The 27897-nt window shown below is 37.8% G+C and overlaps 1 protein-coding gene across 4 annotated transcripts in view; it reads left to right on the forward strand.

Moving 5' to 3' along the window:
• The window catches only part of LOC107744614 (EH domain-binding protein 1-like), a 152346-nt gene that overhangs the window by 26846 nt on the left and 97603 nt on the right, over window positions 1–27897 (forward strand). For all 4 annotated transcript variants that reach the window (XM_016558397.1, XM_016558407.1, XM_016558418.1 and 1 more), the window contains exons 3-7: window positions 2681–2738; window positions 4416–4511; window positions 5789–5842; window positions 21474–21655; window positions 24057–24196. In XM_016558397.1, the coding sequence (XP_016413883.1) occupies window positions 2681–2738; window positions 4416–4511; window positions 5789–5842; window positions 21474–21655; window positions 24057–24196 (530 nt within the window). The remainder of the gene's footprint in view (window positions 1–2680; window positions 2739–4415; window positions 4512–5788; window positions 5843–21473; window positions 21656–24056; window positions 24197–27897) is intronic.

Below are 27897 nucleotides of genomic sequence, written 5' to 3' on the forward strand. Positions count from 1 at the left end.
GTAACCTGACAGTCACCTTTAGATCTCAGCTGAACCGCTTGGTGCATACTGCAATGAAGGTGGTCGGTATGGGGGTTTATACGCCTCTACAATCTACTTTTAGCAAAATTGTTCTCAGGCAGGCAAGGAAAATGACTCTGGACCCTTGTCATGTGCTTTACACAGAATTTGAACTACTTCAAATTACCGCACTCAGAGGTTCAGATACAAACGCTATAATAATTATTTTGTTCCTTTGGCGACAGGATTGTTAAACTCAAATGTGAAAAGCATAAGGACATGATTGCTTACAAATGCAGGAATCTTGTTACGTGGTCTATCTGTATTGCCCAAAACAAATTTCCCTTATGAGGGATAAATAAAGTAAATAATAATAACACTAGCGTTAAGCCATTCGGCAAAGCCGGCCCAGGCTCACGTAGATAGCAAACACACGGTCTCACGGCTCTCCAGAGCAGCAGCAGTACTTATGTCTTGGCAATAGATCTGCTTGTTCTGGGGGGTTTTATCTTTTATATTTCTTCTGCCTTATATTGATGATTTTAAGCATATTATTGTATAGCAGCAACATACATATTTAAGTGTTTTGTTTTCTTCTTCCAGCTTTGTTGGGGGGCTATTTTATGCTATTTGTGCAGTAGCAGTATGTCTTAAATACTCACGGCACTGTATTGCCAAATACATTGGCAGTAGCAAGTTCCTGTACTTGCTTGGGTTACCCCATTGACAACGTTTGAGAAAAAAAAATATTAATATATGGTGTGACATCATCAGGTCACATGACCAGAAAGTTATATATATCTCCAAGATGCTTCAAGAGACCTACCTGCAAAGCTACCAGAAAAACTATGCACATCTATTACTTTGCAGGTAGGTTTCTTGAAGCATCTTGGAGACGTTGCCGCAGTTCTTCTGGATTTAGTCTGTCTGTCTCAGTTCTGTTTCTTCATGTCTTTCCAGACAGACTGACACACTACAGCAAAAGATAGAAATAACTGACTTAAAACCATTTTTTAGCTGGTCAAAATACTAGTGTCTAATACTAGTAATAATTTTATATATATATATATATATATATATAGGCCTATATATTTTAATTAAGGAGCAGAGTCAAAAATGTAGGAGCACCTTCTGACCAGTGACAAAAATTAACTTTCTCATTCGGGAATTGATTTCCAATCCCCTTTTTAAAAATCTTTGTAAAGTAATTTTTTTATACCTTGTTAAATGTATGTGCCATCTTTTATGTCAAATTCTTATGTCAAATGTTTTTTTTAAATTAAAACAGTAAATTCAGTTAGATTTAATAATATACATATTAATACATTGATACGTATTATTTCATCATATATAGCCTATTATATTTTTAATGACTCTTTGATGAATGGGAAGAATTAAAAAGAACATAATTTATTTGAAATGGAAATCTTTTGTAACATTTATAAGTTTCTTTACTGTCACTTTTGATCAATTTATGCAGCCTTGCTGAATAAAAGTTATTTCAAGAAACATTGTGACCCATCCATGAGGAAACATAAAGCCATTATGAAAAACTTTGATAAGATCATGTGAAAAGAGAATTGCAGTAGAGCATGTCAACTAGCCTAGAGGAAACGCACAAGTCCAAGTAGGAATGGAAATATAGAAGAGAGGATAAAGAGAAAGTGTTTCGGTATTTCAGAGCGAGAGATGACTGAAAACAGATTGTCTTCAGTGCTCCATGTCAAACACAGCATGATGCTGTAGGGCAGGAGGCAGTGTGTGTGTGTGTGTTCTAGAAATGTAGAGACACATGGAGCATCTGTGCATAATTTCTGTGATGCTCTCTTGCTAGTTTCCCGGACACAGTTTAAGTCTAGTCATTGGATGAAATGCTCTATCAGTGGTGATTCTCCACAGAAAATCCTTTTTGGGGGCGCAGACATTTCTCTGTTCCTGGGAAACTGATACATATAGTAATCTAGAATAATCCAGACACACAGCAGGAGATTGTTTATCCTTCTGTCTGCTCTACCATGTTTGGAACAGTTTATATGGGGACTGTGATGTTCTGAAAATGAGACACACGCAGCACCCATACATAAACACACACCTGTCAGATTGTGGTCAAGCCTCTTACTGCTGGTAATCCAATTCAAGATTGCGAGTCCTGGTTCCTGTGTGTGTTCTCGCTCTCAGTCATGCTCAGATGTCCTGAAACCTTTTTCCTTCTATTCTAACAGTCCGTTTATCTTTAAACCTGTAGGTCTATCCGTGAGTCTTCACTTGATGTGTATTGTCAATGTTGTACTGTAAGGTGTATTTGTGCTTTAGTGTGAGGAATGAATTGAACTCCATTAACACATACATAGTGCACACACCCTTGCCTCTCAAAAGCAAAGCAGTGAGTTAGTTACTGCTGTGTTAGGCTGTATGTGATGTGTATGAATTGATTTGCAGCATCAGTTGGACTTTGAGCTCTTTGCTGAGGAGGTTGATCAGCATCTTTCTCTCTTATTTCTCATCTGATCTTGTTCTCTGTTGGGCCTCGTGTGATTTAGACTTGATTTTGCTGTAGTTTGTTCACAGCAGAACTGAAATCTGAAGCTTTGGTAGCGTTTCTTTTAGATATTATGCTTGTTTTATATGTCATCATTAGTGCTGATTGTTTTATTTTTTTTATCTTGTGTTTTTTTTTTAGGCAACCGGACAAGCTAGTTGTTGTCTGGACACGCAGGAGCCGAAGGAAATCATCCAAGGTGGGTAATATTACTTTTTTTCTTTCTTTCTTTCTTTCTTTTTTTTTTAAATGCAGTTGCAAACAATGCCTTAAGTATGTTTACATGTGCAGTAACTAGTGGGTTACTATAGTTGAGCTACATTCTTAATATATAATTTGATGGATTAAATACACATCACAGATCAAATTTTGGAGCAAGCACAACGCTGAAGACAGTTGTAGCCCAATTAGCATGTATACATTAGGCTTGCTGCGATAGACAGTGTTGGCGGTAACACCGGTGTTAAGCCACAACACTGGTATATCACTTGCCCACCGCGGCACCATCCCCCACCATCGTTTGATTTTTACAGTAATAAAAATAGTTTATTTCAGTTAGAGAACAGACACTACAATTAAAAACTAAACGTGGCTGCTCAATACAGCGTGCCGAACGGCAGTCGCATCATAGATTAGATTTCATTCACGTGAGGAGAGTGAGTCGAGCTGACTGACAAGAAGAGGGAGGTGAGAAAGACAAGATGATAGTGGAAGATTTAGTTTCGAAACTAAATGCAAAAGCGCATGTTTGGCAATATTTTGGATTTTGAAAAGCCTGTTGACTTTTGCCGTTTATCTAAGGTGATTTTGGAAGTTTTTTTTAAACATTAGTTTCTTATTTAATTGGTTCCACAGTGTTTGCTGATTTTCAGTTTTGTATACCTAGGCTATTTAAAGTTATTTGTTATTTTATATTAGGCATAGCCTATAGACTGGTGTATTTTGATTCGTTTTGTTAATAAAAGTTCTATGACTTCTATATTGGCTAAGTTGAGTTTGAAGTTGTATTTTGTTGATACTTGAATTGACACCGAAATAAAACAAATGGCGCTTTAAAGATATTTAGAAGTGAAGGAAAGTGAGGAAAAGAGGGAAAACTCAAATGAACTAACAATGAACAAGTGCTTTACGCCAAATTGCCGCTAATTTGAAAGTGAAAGTAAAATGTGCACCGCGTTTTAACCCCCCCCCCACGGCGATACCGGTACTACCGGTGTTGTTACACATCAATTAACCGGTGGGGAAATTTCCTCACCGTCACAACCCTAATATACATGCTAGACGATGTTGAGCTACAATTACATTATCTAGGTCTGTAAGCCTGACTTAACAAAACCAGACTAGAATAGTAAGAGCAGTCTGACTGAAGTGTTTGTGACATTTTTAGTTGTAGTCCAACTGAAATCAACTTTTAAATGTGCATTTAAATGCATTTAACGATTGGGCTAATGATGTGAGTTTGGGATGGCACAGCTCCTTCTGGTGCTGATATTGGCTCAAAAATTACGCACATTAACTTTAATGAATCATTAAAGCTTTATGTAACAACTTATCACTCCAAATTCACTGCAAAAAAATTCTTGTTTTCCAGTTCAAAAAAATCTAATTTACTTGTAGCAAAATTACTTAATGATATTCTTGTTTTATGCTTCATGCTTTAAACATTTAAAAAGTTCTGCCAGTGAGGTAAGAAAAATATGTTTAATTCAAACTGGCAAACAAGACAGAAATACTGAGTAACAAAATAATTTTTCAGTGTTTTTTATTGTAGCAATGACTAGATTATTGTATATATTTTCTGTTTTATTTTGTAGGAGTAAAGCTGTTAGTTTTAATGAATCTATCATGCAACTTTTTCATGCATTTTTTTTTGCAGTCTCATAGCTGGCAGCCTGGCATCAAGAATCCCTATAGAGGAGTGGTGGTGTGGCCTGTTCCAGAGAATATAGAGATCACTGTCACACTATTTAAGGTAAACACATGCATTTACACACACATAAAAAACAGTATCTCATCTAGGGGCCAAGTAGGTCTAGATGTTATTGGGGCCAGTTGTAGCAGTTGGCTTTTTCCTAGAAGCTGATTGGTTGGGATCTGCAGGTCTGCTGGTGTCTAGACATCCTGATTCCACTCTAATTTAACTGCCAGAGTCCACATTTTAACCCCCTTCTCAAGTGTGTGTGCAGCAGAAACTGACATGACAGCAGGAAGTCTGTGCTCTGTATTTTAGTCTTTTTGAGATGCCGGTCAGAACATTTTTACATCTGGCACAAGTGAAGTGAGACCTTACATCCTGAATTGTTAGACCCATGTGCAGCCATAGAGGAAGTACATCTATTAGGCAAAGAAAGAGAGAGAAGTTTGTAGATCTGAGGATTTCTCCTGTTAACAGCACAGATGTAATTATGAACATGTTTAGATGTTCATAAGTTTAGAATTCATCCATCATTTCATTAGCATCGATGTCCTCAGAGGGGCAAAAGAACTGACTTAAAACCACACACACACCACACATGCAAGTTACGAGCTAGCGCTGACCTGGTGTTGAATATCCTCTAACATTCTCCACATTGTGTTTACAAAGGTCACACACACAAAATGCTTGTCCAAACATTTTCCTTATCAGCCCTGTCCTCACCAAACCACACTAACACACACTAATCAGTATCATGTACAACTACATCTCCCAGAGTTCATTGCAGTGGGTCAGTTTGTCATTCATGAGTTCATGAATGTTTCATTTGTGTACCGCCAACCTTGCGGTCAGCTGACCGGGGCAGTTCTAGAACAACAGAACAGCAGGTCAAGTGAACCTGTGTGTATTTGCATCCTCATATGCACATTTACCATACTAATAAACCTGATTCAGCTTTGAAATAGGCTTACAACAGAGATCAGTGTGAGAGAAGTGTGACTTGTATGAGACACAGATCACTTTGTCTGTGACCTATTGCACTGCAATTGTCCATTATAATACTGATGTAGCCAGATGAAGCTTTGGATGAGTCATTTATGGAAACGTCTCTACATCCCTTGTATGTTTTACATTTTATTTCCCTCAAGAGATGCAGATATTGCTTTGATTCCTATTGTTGATCAGTAAATGGAGATTGATTTGATCTGTGGAGTTGCTTTTGCCCAGTATCTGCTACAAAAGACACTAAAAACAGGCTTTATTCTGAGACTTCTTTAATGAGCCTCGTCTCAGTTTGTATGGCATTAATTCATTTCCACATTCTGTTTTTTCAGGATCCCCACGCAGAGGAGTTTGAAGACAAAGAGTGGACCTTTGTCATTGAAAATGTGAGTGCTTTTATTGTGCTTGTTGTTCTAGTGAGTTTTGCTGAGTATGTGCAGCCTGACACCTAGTGCTCAAATACAGTAATCACACTAATGTTACAGTTTCAGAGTGCAAGAATGACTGATTTGAGGCAGAATATGTTTGTGTCACGTAGTGCCTGTTCACCCTTAGTTGTTCATGTGGTTTGACAAGTGATTATGTAGTTTGGCTGAACTGCGATGCTCAGTATTTGGATTAATTTGTTTCATGTCTTAGTTTAAAAGCAGGTTATTTGTCTGGCTGTTTTTTTCAGAACCCGATCTAGCTGTTATTTCAGCAGTACACACAGTTTTAATGCAAATAACAAATTCACCCTGCCAAGTGACTTTTGCCTTCTAGAAGATTGCCAGCTTTTATGCTCTTGTATTGCATTAATTGGGGCAGTCGTGGCCTAATTGTTAGAGAGTCGGACTTGTAACCCAAAGGTCGTGGGTTCGAGTCTCAGGGCCGGCAGGGATTGTAGGTGGGGGAGTGAATGATCAGCGCTCTGCCATAAACATCACTTGTGTGTGCGTGCACGTGTGTGTGTGAGTGCGTGTGTGTGTGCGCGCATCAGGGCGGAACTCCGCTGTGCGTGATACAGAGAGCGCGACCATAACGTAGAGACCAAAATGACATGCCGTCGTGTAAGTAAGATAAATAACATAAGGCTTTTTAGTTTGTTTAAAAAAAGAACAAGGTATAGACCTGTTCTATCGTAAAGGTAACTTTAAAGGGGTCATATGATGCGATTTAAATTTTTTCTTTCTCTTTGGAGTGTTACAAGCTCTTGGTGCATAAAGAAGATCTGTAAAGTTGCAAAGAATCCGCCGGCCGCGCTGAATATTAATATAGTATTACTATTTCAAAATGTAATTGTTTTACAGTATTTTGGTTAAATAAATGCAGCTTTGTTGAGCATAAGAGACTTTCAAAAACAAAAATGAAAAAGTCTTATAGACCCAAAACTTTCAAATGGTTGGCTAAGAACAAAGTAGAATACTACAATTTGAAGTATTTTTATAATTGCAGACTAATCTTTTTTTTTTTCTTCCTTATTTTTTTAAACTGTTATGGAGTATATATTTTGCACTACACTAGTTTTCCATTCTTAACATGGCATCTGTCTGTGTCTCTGGAGAGAGGCTGTTTGGATCCACAAACATGGGCATCGGTCCAGACAGGGCTGTCCTATCCATGTGTCTGCTCAGCAGACACATGCACAAACATCAACACACAATAATAAACTCCCATCACAGGTCCATTGTAAATGTCTCTGCTGGCAAGAGCTTGTTAATGTCTCTGTTCTCATGAGAGACTTTACACACACTTGAGATGTCTTAATCAGCATAAACACACATTTCTGTGTGTGCGATGACTATATTTGTGATTTGAGATTAATAGATGAAATGGTATTCCTTTGTTATGTGTTATGTGCATGCAGATGGGGAATGGTTGAGGGGAGAGTGAGAACACAAAGCATAATATCTGAATTCCTCTTGTCCATACACACCTCTCTAATAACAGACTGATCAAAGACATGCCTGATATCTGACACCAGCATTGAGATTAGAAGAGATCCACATACACCAGGTTCCCACAAACTTACTGAATTCCTCCTTCCACAAACATAAACACTCCCATCTCCCACAGACTCTCTCTCGCTCTCTCTTTCTCTCTAACTTGCATTTTTGCAGTTGTTTAGTTCATTTTTTTTCAGTTGATACATGTTTGCCATATTCGTTAATTTAAATCCATTTTATTCTGACATTTTAATTGATGATAACAGTACAAAATGACAGAAAAATGATAGAAAATGCCAGACTGTCACAGACTAAACTTTAAACCACATTTTAAGCATTTTGAAAAATGTTTGAACAATTAATGGATAGTTCCTCATATTTCTGTTCCAAACCTCTATGTATTTCTTTCTTCTGTGGAATACAAAAGGTCCATTGTAAATGTCTCTGCTGGCAAGAGCTTGTTAATGTCTCTGTTCTCATGAGAGACTTTACACACACTTGAGATGTCTTAATCAGCATAAACACACATTTCTGTGTGTGCGATGACTATATTTGTGATTTGAGATTAATAGATGAAATGGTATTCCTTTGTTATGTGTTATGTGCATGCAGATGGGGAATGGTTGAGGGGAGAGTGAGAACACAAAGCATAATATCTGAATTCCTCTTGTCCATACACACCTCTCTAATAACAGACTGATCAAAGACATGCCTGATATCTGACACCAGCATTGAGATTAGAAGAGATCCACATACACCAGGTTCCCACAAACTTACTGAATTCCTCCTTCCACAAACATAAACACTCCCATCTCCCACAGACTCTCTCTCGCTCTCTCTTTCTCTCTAACTTGCATTTTTGCAGTTGTTTAGTTCATTTTTTTTCAGTTGATACATGTTTGCCATATTCGTTAATTTAAATCCATTTTATTCTGACATTTTAATTGATGATAACAGTACAAAATGTCACTGTCACAGACTAAACTTTAAACCACATTTTAAGCATTTTGAAAAATGTTTGAACAATTAATGGATAGTTCCTCATATTTCTGTTCCAAACCTCTATGTATTTCTTTCTTCTGTGGAATACAAAATATATTTTGAAGAATGTTGGTAACCAACCAGTTTTAACTTGAGTTAGAAAATTTTTCAAAATCTTTTAAAATTCTTTTTTGTTCCACAGAAGAAAGTCATACAGTTTTGAGGAGTAAATGATGACAGAATTTTCATTTTGAGGTAAACCTTCTGTTTTTTCACACATATAAAAGATTTATCAGCAAAAATACAGTATCATATTTTCATCTGTAGCATGTTTGAAGTAAAATTGTGCAATTATCATCATGACGCATCATTTTTTTTCTTGTCTTCTTGAGCTTTGACAATCGACAAAAAGACAAATTTTTGCTCTACACACTGGTTCATTCTGCCCTGTGCTCCTGCCTGCTGTGAGAAACTAAGGAAAACAGAAGAAAGAATGAGAGAGGGATAGAAAGAGAGGTGTATAAAGGCAGGAGAGGAGAAGAGAGCATTCCAAGAGAGACTGACATCAAAGCTCCTTGAGCTGCCCTATTTGACACCACATTTCTCTGTGTGTATTTGTGTGTGTGTTTGAGAGAGAACAATGGCAGCATTTCCAGCTGTTGCAGTCTTTATTCCTCATATCAGTCTTGTGTTCCGTTTAACTGGGTTTAAACCTGCAAAGTTGTGTCTGTAGTTTTGAATTTGTGGAAATTGTTGTTTTCCATTTTTTCCCAACTGGAGTCATGCTACTTACCAAAATTGCAGACTAGCAAGAATGTAGTCTCATTCTGAACTTATCTGTGAAGTTTCCTATAAGGTGCGTAATGGAAAAATGGATAATGGAAAAGCAGAGTTGTACAAGGAATATTCCAAAATTCTGTCATCATTTACTCTGTGAACTGTTCTTGTATGGAAAAGTGTTGAAGAGTCCTCAGATTTTCATATTGGAGTAGAAATGAACTATTTCTTGCTCATTTCCTCCTCCAGCCACTAGAGGGCAGCATGTGACTGACTACAAATAGGTTATGTTCACAAGTCCTGGATTAGAAAGCAGGAATAAGAGGAAAGATGAAACAATGTGAAGTAAATGTGTACATTTCAAGATAAAATGAATGATTCACTTCCTGTGGTTCAAACATTGATTGATATTGCTTCTGCTCTATCGTTTCATCATTCTTTTTTTATTATTTTCTTTCTCTTTCTCTTTCTCTCTCTCTTTTTCTGATGATCTGCTGCCTTTTGTGGACTTCGTCCAAAACATTTAAAGTCATTTCCACATCAGTTGTCCTCTGCCCAGGGGTCCTCGCCGCGGCTGCGTATGCGTCAGGAGCACATTACGTGGGCTACTGGTCCTCGCGCTGCCCCTGGTCCTGCGCTTCTCTGGAGATCACACAGAATAATTCAGCCACCCAGCCAGGCATGCTGAGCAAAGCTGGTGTGGAGAATGAAATAGAAAAGTTTGTCTGTCTCTTTATGGATTAATCTGAACTGAATGTAACTGGCTCTCAACTTTTATTGCTGCTTTGCTTTGTGTAATTTTGTCAGATCAGAGCCTCAGACGCACATGGATTTAACTTTAAATGGGATATTAACCTGTGCGCTCTTATAGAGGATTTATTTTATTTTTAGTGAATGTGTCCTCATTTAGTTTGCTCAAGATGGTCTGTAGTTTAAGTTTGAGTTGAATTTTCATTTTGGTCAAATCCAGGGATGCACCAACATTTGATTTCATGTTGTGAATGCTAACTAATAAATAGTAGATTTAAAAAATTGTCTACATAAATTAAGGATAAAATGCTTAAACTAAATTAAATTGTTTTAAATTCTCCAAGTAAATTCAGGCATTACAACATTATAATGTACAGAATAAAATGTATATTTTGAGTTTTGCTAAATATTACTTTTAACATTTTCATTAGATTGTTAGTGCTTTTAAATATTAATTTTAATGTAGTGTTGTTGAATGAGGTAATCTAAATGTAAAAATAGGGATGCAAAAGTTTTTGTAAATGTTAAATGGTCCTATTAAAGGGGTCATATGATGTTGCTAAAAAGAACATTATTTTGTGTATTTGGTGTATGCAAATCCTTTAAATATGAAAACTACTTACAGTACTTACTTAGAACGAGCCGTTTTAGGTAGGCGTGGTTGACTCTTAACTTTTATAAAGAATATCTCTAATAGTCTTTGCAACTTTACAGATCTTCTTTATGCACCAAGAGCTTGTAACACTCCAAAGAGAAAGGAAAAATTGAAATCGCATCATATGACCCCTTTAATTTTTTCAGTCATAATTTTTTGTTGGAAGATGTGGAAAAGTGGAAGATGCCATTTATGATGGTCTTGGGAAGTGTTTTCAATGCATCCCAGTAAAGACACATTTAGGTTGTTGTGTCTTCAACTAACAATAGCAAGTTTGCTAATCAACCTACGATTTTAACAGAAAAGTATGATTTTCACAGTTTTCCAGGATTAAGTGTCCATCACTCAATTCCAACGTTCTTCTGGACCTTTAAAGAAAGTCTGCTGCTGGTTTCTTGTTGATGCAGAGTAAAACAAACTTTGTTTATGCAATAACCAACAGCGACACTGAGAACATTAGGTACAGATATTGATCTACCGTTTCATGGTATGTGTGTATGTATACAGATTTTTTTGTGTGTGTGTATACCATGCTCAAGTGCTCTAGAAGTTTAAAAGGGGTATAAGCAAGTTGTATTTTCAGTGTTTTGTGTTTTATACACTACTGTTCAAAAGTTTGGGGTCGGTATGGTTTAATGTTTTTGAAAGGCAGCAGTCTTCAGTCTTCACAAAGACTGTATTTATTTGATCAAATGTACTGTAAAAGTAATGTTCTTACATATTACATTTTCAAATATTTGTTTTGTTATTTTAATATATTTTATAATGTAATGTGAATTTTCAGCATCCATTACTGCAGTCTTCAGTGTCGCATGATCTTTCAGAAATCATTCTAATATGCTGATTTGGTGCTCAAGAAACATCTCTTATTAATATCAGTGTTGAAAACAGTTGTGCAGCTTAATATTTTTGTGGAAACGGTGATCATTTTTTTCAGGATTATTTTATGAAAAGGAAATTCAAAAGAACAGCATTTATTTGAAATTGAAATCTTCTGTAACATTATAAATGTCTTTACTGTCAATTTTGATCAATTTAATGCATCCTTGCTGCATAAAAGTATTTATTTAAAAAAAACAACAAAAAAACTGAACAGTAGTGTGTATATCAAACTACAAGTTGTTCCCCCTTTTTTGTACTAAAATTACGCTATGTACTATTTTTTTATGACTGGTAAATGTTTTCAGTTCACTCAGCAAGGGCAGTTGTGAGAGTTCATTTCGGAGTCTGTATGTGTTTGTTTGACAGACAGATTAACAGGATTCTTAACAGGGATGGAGATCAGATGTAAGGTCTTTACTGTCAATTTTGATCAATTTTAATGCATCCTTGCTGCATAAAAGTATTTATTTAAAAAAAACAAAAAAAAACTGAACAGTAGTGTGTATATCAAACTACAAGTTGTTCCCCCTTTTTTGTACTAAAATTACGCTATGTACTATTTTTTTATGACTGGTAAATGTTTTCAGTTCACTCAGCAAGGGCAGTTGTGAGAGTTCATTTCGGAGTCTGTATGTGTTTGTTTGACAGACAGATTAACAGGATTCTTAACAGGGATGGAGATCAGATGTAAGGCAAGGTCACAGTCGACTCTAAGCCCACCTCACACATATACACAAACAAATATATCCAAAACAGAAACACTCTTTGTTTTGCCCCTCTACTGTGAGATGGAAGCAGGAATAAACATGCACACGTGTGTTAATCTGTTTCTCAGTTCTGAGGTCACACTGGCACACAGACTCTCTCAGGACACTCTTGTGTGTGTGTGTGTGTGTGTGTGTGTGTGTGTATGCTGCATTTCTGTACTGCTTTGTTATTATTTGGGCTTAGAGCTGTAACATCAGATTAACGCACACACACTTTTCTTCAGTGTTTGTGTTTGTATGTCACTGGTCCTTCATTCTTTGCCCACAGTTTTTTCTTTCATTTTTTTAAGACTGTTGTCCATCCTTCCTCACCTGCCTACCTTCACATTTCTTTTTATCTCCCTTCATTCTGCGTCTGTCCCTCCGTCTCTATCTCTTTCCCCGCATCTCTGCCGTATTTATTTTTCTCTTTCTTCTTAAGATGGTGCCTGCTGATGGAGACAGATCTTAGTGGCTCTGAAAAATATTCCTCAAAGCCAAATATTTATCCACAAGCTTGACCTAGGTGTTCCCCCTCTCTCTTTCTCCAGATTGCTATCTCAGATTGCACTTACAATACCATCCCCATCCCCAACTGCGTGGTTATAGTCAGATACCAGTCAGATCATTAGTATCGTTAGATTCAATGATATCAACACTGGAAACATGATGCTAATGTGGTCTAAAACGTCCGATCTCTCTTTGCATACTTTCTCAAATGTAATCCGCTCTTTTAGGGTTAAAGCACTGGAGTGTATTAAACATCTGCGAGTGACTCATGGCTGTTGAATGTTTCGGTAGATGCAGTTGAAAAAAGTGATTTTGTGGTTTTAATCCCTCTGTTTTTTTTGGGTTTTCAGCTACCATTACTTCGCCTGTCTGTTTTTGTTTTGTTTGGTTTGCTAGTTTCGGTTCGTGAAAAACAGACGCCTAGCATGATAAAGCGAATTAGAGCTGTGGAACAATCGCACTGTCGTTCGCCTTCAGAAACACTTACAGGAAATGCAAACACACAACGCTCATCCAGTATCTTGTATGGACATCTGAAAACAGAAAAATGGGATTAGTAAAATAAAAAACAGGAGAGAGAGAACCTGTAATCGTTCACATGAATTTGGGTGTGTATGAGTTGAATTTGTAATATGTTCTGAAATGGAAATATGCACGGCACACTAATTGTTCTTTTTGTCCATATAATATGGATTTTGGTATTTGTATAAAAACTAACATTATATATATATATATATATACAGTGGGTACGGAATGTATTCAGACCCCCTTAAATTTTTCACTCTTTGTTATATTGCAGCCATTTGCTAAAATCATTTAAGTTAATTTTTTTTCCTCATTAATGTACACACAGCACCCCATATTGACAGAAAAACACAGAATTGTTGACATTTTTGCAGATTTATTAAAAAAGAAAAACTAAAATATCACATGGTCCTAAGTATTCAGACCCTTTGCAGTGACACTCATATATTTAACTCAGGTGCTGTCCATCTCTTCTGATCGACATTCTAATTTATTGAGATGCACCTGTATATATATATATATCTCATCATTTAAAGGTTTTGCAGTCAGTAAGAGTTTTTAATAAAGAAATTAATACTTTTATTCAGCTAAGACTAGGGCTGCACGATAAATTGTTCACAGGCAAGCTGCGCAACACCACGTTCATATTCGTGCGATTTTTTGCGCAGCTCGTCAGTGAACAATGGCTCTGTGTAGTTAATGCTGCTCAATGTGAAAGCCCGCAGGTGATGGAGATTTACCGCTGATTACAGAACCGGCTTTCTGACAAGATGCGCGTTAAATATCGCATGCGATTTATCGTGCAGCCCTAGCTAAGACACAATAAATTGATCTAAGATGGCCAGTATAGACTTTTGCATTGTTACAAAAATTATTTGTTTCAACAACAACAAAAAAATGCTGTTATTTTAAAACTTTCCATTCATCGAGGAATCCTGAAAAAAATGTATCACAGTTTCCACAAAAATGTAGAGCAAAAGTTGCTCATCTGTTTTCAACATTGATAAGAAATCTTTCTGGTGTCAAACCAGCATATTAGAATGATGACAATAAAAACTGGAGTAATGGCTGCTGAAAATTCAGCTTTGCCATCAAAGGAATAAATTACTTTTTAAGATTTATTTAAATATAAAACAGTTACAATTTTACTGCTTTTACTGTATTTTTGTTCAAATAAATGCAGCCTTGGTGAACAGATGATGTAAAAATACTAACTTTTGAACAGTAGTGTATATGCAAGAAAAGAAAAGAGGGATGACGTCTGTTTAATTAACAGTCTGTTTTAGCATAATTTGATTCAGGCAGGTACTCTGTAAAGTATCCTCTGTTACTTAAACTCTTTTAAAACCATGGACTCAGTGTGATGGATTAAACCTATTATGTCAGTCTTAAACGGCTTAAAACTCAAGAGCCAGCACCGATACGACCCTCAACGGTACTGCCATAGAACCTGCTTTACGACAGCATGACAGAAGCTCTTACAGCAGCTCTGATCCTGAGATTCCTTCAGACTCTGAGCGCTCGCAGATTGATTATTAAAGACTCTGAATGTTGTGTGTTGAACAAAACCAAAGTCGCTTTGTCAATTCACTCGGCAATGCATATTGTGATTGTGATTTCTCCCATCCATTTTCATCTCCTAACCTGACAGTGAGAAAGTGAGCTTAGCTGGTCATGATAAACCTGTTGTAGAATTTAACTGTCACTGGCTTTAGTGTTGTGGCAATTGACTCTCTAGCAATTACACACACATCTATAATTCCCCTTATCGGCTCTAAAATAGTGTTATCCAGTGGTTAGTTCATGGGCTAAAGTCTGCAAGTGCTGCACATAAAATAACTGATTATGATGGATTTCTTCTGTCTAACAGGGTAACTGTCTCAGAAGGCACACACACACTCAGCGTTTTTCCACCCAGTACTGATAACTGTCTCCTTTATACCAGTGATGGACTCACTGAGCATTAATTTAAGTTAGTGCTGTCGATATAATTACAGCTGTGTGTGTGTGGTCATATGAGGTGGAAACTGATGAGCTGGCACCTTTAAAAATGGGATGTTGGGTGTTAATCCAATAAATCTGTCTCTCTGGTGTGTGTGTGTGTGTGCTTACCTGTCTCTCTGGTGTACATTGTGTGTGTGCTGGAATGCTGCAGTGTTGGAGGTGTTTACAGAGCAGTATTTTTTTGGCCCACAGTTGATAACTGAGAGGATGGAAGAGAGAGGGACAGAGCAAAAAATTAAATGTAATTAAAAATTTTTTTACTCATTACTTTATTATATCATTATTGGTCACATTTTATTTTAAGGCCCAGTTCTCACTATTAACTAACTATTAAAGGGATAGTTCACCCAAAAACGTTACTCACCATAATGTTGTTCCAAACTCGTAAGACCTTTGTTCATTTTCGAAACACAAATTAAGATATTTTTGATGAAATCCGAGAGAATGAATCGCCTGCGATTTTAAACGTGATTTTGTGTAGCTTGTCAGTGAACTACGGCTCTGTGTAGTAAATGCCGCTCCATCTGAACGCACGTGCTGGAGATTTACTACTAATCACAGGAGCGGCTTTACTGATGAGATGCGCATGACAATCGCATTCGATTTTTTGCACAGCCCTAGCCGGTCCTGTGATTAGTAGTAAATCTCCATCACCTGCTTTCAGATTGAGCAGCATTCACTACACAGAGCCGTAGTTCACTGACAATTAGGCAATATCGCGTTCATAATCGCAGATGAATCGCATTTGATTATGAACGCAATATCGCCTAGCTTGTCAGTGAACTACGGCTCTGTGTATTAAATGCCGCTCCATCTGAAAGCAGGTGATGGCTATTTACTACCAATCACGGAACCAGCTTTACTGACGAGATGCGCATGACAATCGCAGAGAAAGAAATAGGCAGGCTGCTAAAGTCTTTTTTTATATGAAAACTTGACACACTCTTTTTGAACCTCTTAAGTTGAGTTTTCCGATCTTTCACGGGCCTGGTGTATGTGATGTTTAAGAGTCATTTTGGCAGCGGATGCTTGTCCTTCATCGGAGAGCCTGAAAGAGGCTGTAGGTCACAGGGTTTGGTGGGTTGCGGGGAGAGATTTATTTTCTGTTGTCTATTGTTGTTGTTTTGTGCGTTCATAGGCACCAGGCAGTGTCCCAGCGTGGGTATGCTGCAGAAACAACATCTCCAGTATTTGAGCACAGCTTTTTGTGATTTCACACTCTCTCTGAAGGTATTAAGCTGGCATCTTCTCTTCCTCTCTTTTATAATAGGCTGGTATTGTTTTGGGCTCTTTTATTATTTTGGTGGCTGGTATTATTTTTGATTTCCATAAGTCTTGGTCTGTTGGCTTTGCACGTCTTTTATTTTCAGCTGGAACAATGGCAATCCCCCAGCCACCGGCCCTACCCTCAATAACAATTCCCACAAATAATGACACTACCCCTAATCTGTGTGTGTGTGAGCGCCACTCAATGACAATTTGGGGAAATCACATTTGAATCACAACAGATGAGTGATGACAGACAGAAATAGGCCTTGGGTGATGCCAACTGAAAATGTGTCATCCGTCCTCTCCCTCTTTGTCTCTTCCTTTATATATTTATATTCGGCTCCACGTTCATGCAGAAACTCGCAACTGGCATTTATTGATGGAAAAGCCTATTGTGGCCCATTTCTTTGACAAACACCCTCAATGTTGATACATCTTGTTTTATAGAGCTACATTTCTGATCCCCTCAGGGATCATCTCGGGTTGGGAACCGAGAACCGGTTCTGTGAGCCAATATTTGGGAATTAATTAACAGTCAAAAGTTAAAATACTAAACAAATTTGACTTGATTCAAGACTTGAATCGGAATCCTTTTTTTTACCTAGCATTACTCTTTCTTCTCGTCCTGTTCCTCTGCTCTGTGTGTGTGTGTGTGTTGGGAAGGAAACCCCACAGCCCTGACCCACACCCCCCATACTGGCACCAGCTGTGGATCAATACTGGGACAGCTGGGACTGCCACCTGCCTAAACACTACACACATACACACCCTAAAGTGGATGAAGCTCCCGGTTGCACCCCTTTCTTCCTCAGGCTTTCTGGAAATGTCAGTCAAAGGAAGTTTGAGGTTCACTTTAGGTGTGAGAGCCTGCAGGGGTTTGGTGGTGTTCTCCTCTAACAGGGACACACGATTACACACACTTATACATGCAGATGGGAAATCTTGAATATAGTCGTCATTTGAAGTATAGTGGCTGTTATCCTCTCAGTCACGGTGTTGGATTATCATCGTGTTAACAAAACAAACATTTAAGCACAGGTCACAGGCAAACATGTCCATGATACACTGGGAAAACTGTAAACCCAAACATGCCATGGCACCATGGACGTCATCCTGAGTAATGTTTCTAATCACTTATTACTGCATTATTAATATCTTGTTTTACAGTTAATGGTGTTGTGTTTTCAGAAAATGGCAAACATGTCAACTGGAGTTGGGCAAAAAACATTTTCATTGTTGTAAATAGTTGCATTTTATATATAATTTCTATAGGCTTGCCATTTGAATTTGTATACAGAATTGCAATGTAGACATTGAACTGCACATATAGTATGCAGCAGTGTTGTTTTAGTAGGATTTATATACTGTCATAGTATAGTATTAGTATAGCATTATAGTATTTATTAATATTTTGACAATAACTAATACAGTTACCTAACTTTAGTTAACTAATACAGTGTGTTTGTATGTTTTCTTTAACTTAATACAATCGCACAATGCTAGTAATGTAATCAGCAAAACACTTTCTGACATTTTGGTTTAAACGTCTCTGCTTTGGGATTAAATGGTGATGGTGGTTTAAAGTTATTTTGCAGGATATACACAAAACTTTAATAAAACATACGTAAAGTTAACATTTTCCACAATATGTAGTCAAAATTGACTAAAAATCTAAAATGTTTATTATTCATTGATGAGACTGCTGGCATATGTTGATAATCTCAATATGACCAAATGTTAATATTTTAGTCTGTTATTAGATAGAAAAATGTTGTTCTCGTGGACACATTGATTTATTTTAAATATATATCTGCTCACTGATGTTTAATGCATTTTCAGTTTTTAAACACTACAGTTTGACACTCTTCTCTCAGAAAGAGAAGAGTCTATTTTGGTGTGTGTGTGTGTGTGTGTGTGTGTGTGTGTGTAGGGTGATATGCTCCTTAAGGGAGCAGCAGGGGGCAGCAGTCAGCCACCCTGGCACCTTCATCTCCCCTCTCCGCCAGGTATTTAGCAATTCTGTGGGTACAATAGCTGCGTATTGATAGATAGATCCATCCGATAAATTAAAAGTGTCTTATTGTCTCTTTTCATTTTACACATTGTCATAACCCTGGACGGTAATCTGGGGTTCTGATTGACACCGGCAGCCAGGGAAAAGAACACCCTCATTGTTTGCGCTCGTCAAACCTGTTAAACCTAATTCTTCCCTGCATATTTGCATATTCTTAAGTATTTTTTCGGAGAAGGACTAAATCCTTCTTAAGGGTTTGATGCATTTTGAAATTCATTCATAAAGGACCTACATGCACTATTAGCTCGGTATAATGCCAGTGCATAATCTCAGCGATAAGACACGGTTTGGAGCGCTGGATTCTTCAGGGATGACATGCTGTATTTCCGACCGATTCAACAGGGGCTCAAATGTCAACACAAATGTCAAGTGGCTTCGTCGGCGAGCGGTTTTGAATCTTAGACGCAGGTTTTTTTCTCCCTTTTATCGTTTTCATTTACTGAAGGAGTCGCAGAGGACCATCTCCCGTCCCAGCTGGAGTGGGGGATTGTGGGTAATTTGTCTGTGTGCGAGATTGGCAGGCGGCACTGTTGTTTTGATCGGGTCAGCGCTCAGGCGCTTTATGTCTCTGTCTGTGTTTCAGCCACCAGCACGTGGGGTGTTCTTCGTCGATGCCGTTCGGTCAGATTAATCACCTTCAGCAAACCGGAAGAAGGGTCAGTGTGTGCTGCCCTTATGTCCTGTGTATGGAGCTGTATTGAGGCATTTCTGAGGCGAAAATAGTCACTCTTCAGCTCTCTGCGTCTCAATCTTCCTGAGACTGCTCTGATAAGGGCTCCTCTTTACCTACGGGACCACTGATACATGCAAACACGCACTCGTGCGCCTGCGAGCGAGATTTCTATCTGGAGATCTATATGTAGTCACTCCACATATGCGCACAGGCAAGTGTATGAATGCAGGCTCTTTGAGAGGTTATACACGGGGCCTTCATTTCTCTCTCTGCTCATTTTGTTTTGGATTACTCTGCGCAACAGGCCTGATGAGATAAAAGTGAAGAGAGCATAAAAGACAGAAAAATAGGCCAGTATGGCTTATATCTCGCCCGTAGAGAAAGCTTGAAATGAAAGGTGCTTGCTGAAAAGAAAGCCAAATAATGGCTTACAGCGAGAGAATAAACTTGTACAGAGTGTAAATGTGTAAAAATGTAAATGAGACGGAGAAAAAAGAAATAATCAGACCATTACGTTTCTTGTTTGAGTCGTTTCCAGTGTTCGAATTGTCAATTTAGGTGAATTGAATTGATTTTTTTTAACCAGTTCATGATTCTGATTCAGTGAATAGTTGCATTTCACTCAAATATGTTCATAAAAGAATGCTCTATATTAAACATTTGTTTTGTATATACTAATTAAATGATTAAATTATGAAAAATAATTAATTGGCAGATTAAAATAGCTTTTATATGATTATAACAAATTATTAGTTTTCTAAATGGATTTAAAAGTTTTCTCTTATCCCTCCCTTTCTTTCTCTGTACTTTAATTTATATTTAGATGTTAACAAGTGAATGTATTAGTGTCAAATGTTTTCATAACAATTTGTTGATTAATATTGCAATATTATTAATAGGTATTAATATTGGTGAAATTAACTGGGGAAACTGATGATCTTTAACTTTTACAGTATTTTACTTCTTGCATTAATCATTAAATATACTGGCTGTTTTATTAAAATGTTCCTCTAATTAAAAAAAATAATTTAAGCCATATTTAGATATGTATTGAGTATCATCAAAGGGCTGAAGAATATTGAGAGATCTTTATTGATATTTTTCTGTATTGCCTATCCCTGCACTGTGGCCTGTGTGATGGTGTCAAAACATGTTTCACAGGTTGAGCGTGGTACTTTCATCCGGGAGGAAATTGCTGATACTTAGTCAGCAAGCTGAGAAAATGCCTCAAGAACAAACAATAAAAGTGATGATATTTATTTGGCTTTGTTAAATAAGAGGAGGCAGGTCAGGAAATGTCTCCAACTGTGTTTCCGACCTATCTGGCAAATGGAAAGTGTGCAGGTGGCCCAGTGTTTTGTTCTGTTCCGTTTTTCTTAGATGTTGTCGCCCTAAAGTCATTTTGGCACATGGCTGGTGTCAAACCCTTTTCCTCTCTTATTTTTTTTAAAACCATTATCATTGTTATTTTTTTTAAACACAATCTGAATCCATAACCTGAGATATCAGAATTGATGTTTACTAGACTTCACTAACCATAAACAAATCCAATGAATTGGAGAGCAGAATAATAGCCAGTTCAGCTTTCCTTTCTAATCCCTTTAGAATATTCCAGTCCTTTTACCTACAAGGGGGTGCCATTGACCATTATGACTGGGTATGTTTACTCTGCTGGTCTTAGAGGTGATGAACTAATACCGAGTTTGATTATTTAAATGATTTAGGCAAATGAACGCCTTTTACTTTCAATGTGACCTTTCTTTGTTTGAAAAGTTGTTGACATGATGTTATCAAAGTGAAGCTTTATCTCACCATAGAGAATTCAGTGTCACTCTATTTGCTATCATTTTTATCATTCTGTTCAGAGTTTATACTCCATTGAGACAGTCTATATAAACTTGTATGCACATGTTCCAGGAGTGCCGGATTCCCCCGGTGTTAGTGTGTGTGTGTGGGCTTTGAACATGTTAAAACAGGTGACGATTTTACCCGTAAGTGTAACTAAGGATTAGTAACATTCGTTCATTCTTTTTGATTGTTTTTTTTTCTTAGTAAAGCACCATGGGGCTATTTTGTCATATGCAAATTCTTAGAGTTTGAAACTGTTAAAAACATACTGATGTCAGTTTATCTGTGTTTTTTTTGTATTGTGTTGTTAGCAATTGAAGTAAATGAGTTTAATTTTTTATTTTTTCAGCTTAAGAAGTATTTAAGCATCTCTCTGTTTTTTGTGTGTGTTATTTTAGGAATCTCCGTCGGGTCGTCGGAAAGCGCTGGCCACCAGCTGCATTAACATGAAGCAGTATGCCAGTGCCATGCCCACACAGACAGACGTCAAGCTCAAGTTCAAGCCGCTGTCCAAGAAAGTGGTTTCAGCAACACTTCAGTTCTCCCTGTCCTGCATCTTTCTGCGAGAGGGCAAAGCCACGTAAGAGCAGCCCACTACACCATCTAAAACCAGCTGACTACACCCACCCTGAAGGAATGCTGCCACTTCAAATTAAGCTCTTATTCCTTTTCTCTCTGTGCATTTCTTTCTTTTTTTGCCTCAGTTACAGGGAGTGACAATACCTGACATTCCCAGCATTCCTTTCCCTGGATCTCTCCCCCTCTCATCCCTTCCTCTCTTCCTCTTCCTCTATGATTTCATCCTGTCTTCATATGCACCCCAGTGAGGTTGTTCTCTCTTTCGCTCTCTGGAATGTTCTGGCCAGTGTGGGAATTAGAGGCCTTTTATACACATATATATGCTCAATCGTTCTGCCAATTGATCTGAATGGGTATAATTAATTTAGTATTTGGCTAAATAATGTAAGAGCTTTATCTTTGATATATAAAGTATTTATTTTATTGAAGAACTTGACAAAAATGACTTTTTTTCCTCCAAAAATCATGATCTTTAAGATTTTGACAGGTAGAGTTTCATAGAGAGAGCCTGATACTATTCATTTAGTACAAATATGCACTTGTTTAGTACGAATATTCCTAGTTCTCTACTAAGAGTATGCAAAAAGCAATATGTCATATGAGTAGTATAGCTAAAGGGGCGGTCACACTGCACTTTTTGTTTCCCTTGACTTCCATTCATATGCACGTGAATGCATCAGACTGGAAATGCAAGCTTGTGCGAAAAGTTTCGCATTTTGCTGCGTTCCTAAGTTTACAGTAGGCTTGGTGAACTCTGACCTGTGAATTCGTATCATGTGAATGAGCAGATCGATACGTCAAAGCATGACCTCATAGTGGAATTAAACAAACATAAATTTAAAACTGCACCGCTGCAGGAAAATGGAGTAGATTGTAAGTTTTTACATTTTAGATGTATTCTTATGTTACGTGTTGAATTGAAGTTTTTAAAAAGATGCTGTGGAGTGTGATGTCATATCACGACGGTTGCAGTGTACAAAGAAATTTTGCATGCTCAAAGTCAAGTGTGACTGTGGCTTAAATACTCTGATTTTTTTGTAGGTATGCTTTCAATGGACGCATTACTATCCATTGAGGCTAATGACTAATGTAGTAGGTCACATGGCTAACATGCCAGATGTAGTATGGAGCGGTAGTGTTCATACTACAGAGTGTTCATGCTTTAAGAACATGCAATCCAAGATCTAATATGATTCTGCGATTGCCACTTTGAGTGATCTTCTTTTAGTTTGTCATTAAAATACAGTTCATTGGTCAGAATTGTGGCAATCAAATTTCGATTACTATAAATGAATATTTATTTCTATTATTATAGAAAATAGAGTAGAATATATCAATAGAATTATTTCCATTTGAATGTTTTCTATTATTTCTATTCTCTGCTTGCCAGAATGCAAATGTTGTACCCTGGGTACTGTTGTTCAGAAAATATCAGGAAACACAAATTTAAGGCTGTACCTCACGTTCTCCTGGCATACACTAAAATAAATCAAATCCTGTCACCCCAGACGTGAGCTGTTGCTTTTTGACATGCGCGTCACAACAAACAAGTCAGATGGAATATTTCCAGCCACTGGCCCTGAGTGTGTAAATATCTTTCCTTCACTCGTCTTGCAATATCCACGATTCCCTCTTTTTTTCTTTCTGATCTCTGCCTGCCTCTAAATAAAGGAAGCAAGAAGCGTGTATGAGTGTATGTGATTTCACCGTTGTGCTATATGAGATATGTGTGTGGCTTTTGTGGCGTGTGTGTGACAGAGGTTATGCGGCGGAAGTGTAACCGCTCTTAACCCATGGGAATGATGTCAACAGCACACAAATAAACCCCATTACATAAGTTCAAATAAGCTCCATGCCTGCCAAAGAAAGACTGGACCGCATCCATAAAGAAGTGTGAGATAGACAGAGAGAAGGAGAAGACAGGGACATTGGGAGGGAGAGAGGGAGTTAACCCTGGAGCGTTATCTCGCCGTGCTTGTGAATGCCCTGGCTGGAATGCATGTCCGTATTGCACTGCCTCTTATGAGCAGGACCATGAAGGGCATTTCGTTTACACGTTCATCTTTCGCTCGCTCTCTCTGTCAACCTGGCTTTCTTCTCTTCTTCTGTCCATCTCCTTCAGTATAACAAAATGCTTTTTACACAAAAGCACAGTGAATGGAAGGCCATATTCACTCTTTACTAACAGTTGTCAGTGTTTTATTCAAATCTGGGGAAGGTGTTATCAGGAAATAAGTGAACGGTTCTCAATCCATTCTTAATTTTACTGTATTTAAATCCATTTCAAATCCATTTAGCCTCAAAATGAGTGCAGAAAATGCAAAAACTGGGTACTGTGTCTCATCTATGAATGATTTCATCAAAAATATTGTGCTTTTATTTCTTTCTCGTTCTGTGTGTAGTGATGAAGATATGCAGAGTCTGGCCAGTCTGATGAGCATGAAGCAGGCTGATATTGGTAATCTGGATGATTTTGAGGAAGAGAATGAGGAAGATGAGGAGAACAGAGTGAACCAGGAGGAGAAGGCCGCCAAGATCACAGGTGAGACTTGCTCATTTTCATCTGAAGACCCTTTGCAGGTGAATCTGATGTTTCTATACATGCATAAAACCACCACAGGGCTGCAGTTTGTAATGTCTGTTTGTAAACGGTTCTATTTCTTGATCTGTTCGGTTTTATTTTGATTTCTCCATTATTTTTTTCTGTTTCTTTTTTCATAGTTATTCTATTCTTTTGTTATTTTCTGTTCTGTTTCTTGGTTCTATTCTATTACATTTTTTTCTGTTATTCTTTTGTTTCTTTTTTTATTAAATCTTTTGTTTTTATTCTGTTATTCTAAAAGTTTTTTTCTTTTCAGTTTTATTTATTATTATTATTATTATTATTTATTTTATTCTGTTTGTTTTGTTTCTCATTTTATTTTTATTCTGCTGGTAGGTGTCGAAACCATCCACTATCATACTCACTCAATTTTGCTCGTAAAGCCATTTTGATCGATTTATTTTGCGCTTCCACACTTTTCGATTGAGGTCTATAAGGAATTTGGAATTTTTGTTTCACGCCCAGAATTTTCATACAGGATTTCAAAACCTTCCCTGTAATATGAGTTCCTTGGACACTGTCCAGTGACTCAAAAATTCCCCACCTGGGAAAAATCTCTCTGAGCAAAACTTCGGCAACCTTTTCAGCTGTAGCTGTACGTAGCGGAAAAGCCTCTACCCATCGTGATAATTTACAGACAATGACGAATACATATTTATACCCATGATCGGAGAGTAGAGAAATGAAATCCAATTGCAAATGTGTAAAAGGTCCTCGAGGACAAGGACTGTCCAATTGGGATTTTGCCCTTCTCTCCTTACCATCTCTTCCGTAAAAGCAGTCTTCATCTTTAGCCACCACCATGTCTTGGGTTTGTCCTATGGCATGTCTTAAAGACCTGCATGAGTAAAAACTACGATATAGACATATTAGTTCAATATCATCACAGCCTCATACATTCAGGGATTCATCATAAAGCTGATCCCCACATTTTTTATACAGTTTTAAGCAACCAACTTCATGATCCTGTTATAAATTAAAGGGGTCATATGATGCTATTTCAATTTTTCCTTTATCTTTGGAGTGTTACAAGCTCTTGGTGCATAAAGAAGATCTGTAAAGTTGCAAAGACTAAAGTCTCAAATCCAAAGAGATATTCTTTATAAAAGTTAAGAGTCTTAAAAAAAAAAAAGCTTCCGTCTCACTGGAAAAATGGCTGTCATCACATGGTCTCAGATGGTTCTTGAAAGCCCATTGCCATTAACTCTTTATAAATAAGCTCCTTTTCCTCAGGGTGTGACTGACTGACAGACAGACTGAGGCAGACTGTCTGCTGTAACTTTTTACAGTTCCCCCTTTAACGATGCTTTAGGCCTATCAAGCATCCGCTCAACTCTGCTACCATCTCACATATAACACCTCCCTTCTGGGCAGGTGCCCAGTGGCGGTGACCCCCTCCCTTAGGTTGCCCTCCGCTTGGCCAAAAGAGGATCTTACCCGTCAACAGTGTACCCGTCAACTTACCTGTTCAACAGTGGTGTTAAATCAGGTGATCTGACCCAAATATGTTACTCGTTTACAACAAATCAGCTCATATACAAACATAATTTTCCACTGGAAATTGGCATTTGGCTGTGATGCTGAGTGGCAGAATTTTTTATTTTTTTATTTTTTTGCAATCTAACAGTAAAATTAGTCTTTTGCCGAAACATCAGTAAATATAGACATTACAAATTTCCACTCATGACAAGTCTCTGTTACGTTTACAGCTTTAGCCAGAGTCATGGTGGAGGCCAGAACGCGATAAACAAACTCTTTCATTGCAGTCAAACGCAATCGTATCTTCTGAAAACAAAACATAAGTTCTAAGTTTTCCCAAAATGCTACTAAATGCTACTGTGTGCCTACACAGTGTTTCCACCAACCCAGAATTCAGTCCAATACATTATCCGAACTTGCAACGATAATATTGGGACTGGAACAGATTTATGATGTCATTCTTTGTCATTTAAACCTTCTATATGCACAAAGAATCAGATTAAATCATCACTCAGTATTTCTGGGATTATTTTTATCAGATCGTCACTTTACACATCTAAAAATAGGCGTGTACATTTAGAAATTTGTATCTTTCTGGTTCTTTCTTTGTTTGAGAGACCATAAATTTGGCCAATTTTCAGAGAAATATTGCATCACTGAAGAATCAGTGGATTCTTCCACAGTTCGAATCACAGCATTCTAGGAATTCCAGTCTCATTGAGTATTGATATGGGTGTGGACAATGAAGGATCCATTAGCTGCCCTCTTGTCAACAATATGTCAGCTTCAATCTGATTTAGTATGTCAAGACCCATAAACGGTCAAGACCCATAAACGGTTTACCCATAAACCCATAAACCCCCAAAAAATCAGAATTAGTGTAGTTTGATTTCATAATCGGCGGAGCGTTTACAATGCTGCTCAGATCTCTGACACCCATCGACCTATACACCCCCACTCGACCAGTCGCTGTTGACTCCTCTTCTCCTGGACTCAATTGTCCAGCAGTTGGCTCGGTTTTCTTTTCATTATCAATGTCACCATATTGTGGTAGTTTTGTGTATAATTTCACATATTCACCCCACTCAGCCTCAGCTTTCTCCAAACTGCCAGGAGAAATTGCCGCAACCTGAATACCTCCGTTAGCAGAAGTATCAGTGAAATCCTTTCCAGCTTTTCCAATTGCTCTTTTTAACTGTGAAGCATATTCCTGCCATTGAAAAATATCTTCAACTTTGGGACTTTTCTCAACAGCTGATTTTGGCTCATTAGTTACAATAGATAACGAGTCCCACACATCTTGTGTGGCATCTTTCGCAGCTTGTGCCAACTCGCTTACGTTTAACCCTGTTCCACTCCTATCTGTCAAAAACTCCTTTTGCCTGAGCAATCCACATACAGCTTCTTACTATCACTGACTTCCTTCATCAACCAGTCACTCTGTCTACGCGGTCCCCACATTTCCTTAAATCCATCTTTTATCATCTTTTGTATGATTTTCTCTTTCTCTCCCAAGCCAGTTCTTGCCATCTGGGCAGTCAGAGACTCAGTAGGACCTCCTCTAGTCAATGTATATGCCATTAATCCGTATGCTGACACCTCCAACAGAAATAACAGAAATAGGTAGAGTTATTCTACTCTTTTTTTTTTTTTTTTTCTACTTAACTTTACGTTACATTACTTTTATTAACTTCTTTCTTTTAATCTTTTTTAGATCACCGTCTGACACTTATTTGGATCTCAAATTAATCGCAAGGTGTGGTTCTGCTAAAGCCGAATCTTCGAGTCTAATCCCCGAGCCTATATCCAAATGAGAACGGCATCAGATCCGACCAGCACGCTGCAGTAAACCCTGCACAGCGTGTCTCAAAATATTGTTGCGCTGCAGTAAACCCTGAACAGCTCACGCTACACACCTCAGTAAACCCTCAACAGTGTATAACACAAATACTTATCCACACTGCAGTAAACCCTGGACAGTGTACAACGCATTTAATGCCGCGAATCACCATTCCCCTCCACAGAGCGCGCCCAGTTTTCACGATTAAACCATCGTCCACCCCAAATTCATTCTCTTGCTGCAGTCAAGAATGTTGAATGAAATGGGTCTGCAAGATATAGCTCTTAGACTCGACAGTTCGTACAGCAGAAAACCCACAGAA

Source organism: Sinocyclocheilus rhinocerous, unplaced genomic scaffold (genome assembly GCF_001515625.1).
Source record: "Sinocyclocheilus rhinocerous isolate Xijiao unplaced genomic scaffold, SAMN03320098_v1.1 scaffold851, whole genome shotgun sequence".
Lineage (NCBI taxonomy): Eukaryota > Metazoa > Chordata > Actinopteri > Cypriniformes > Cyprinidae > Sinocyclocheilus > Sinocyclocheilus rhinocerous.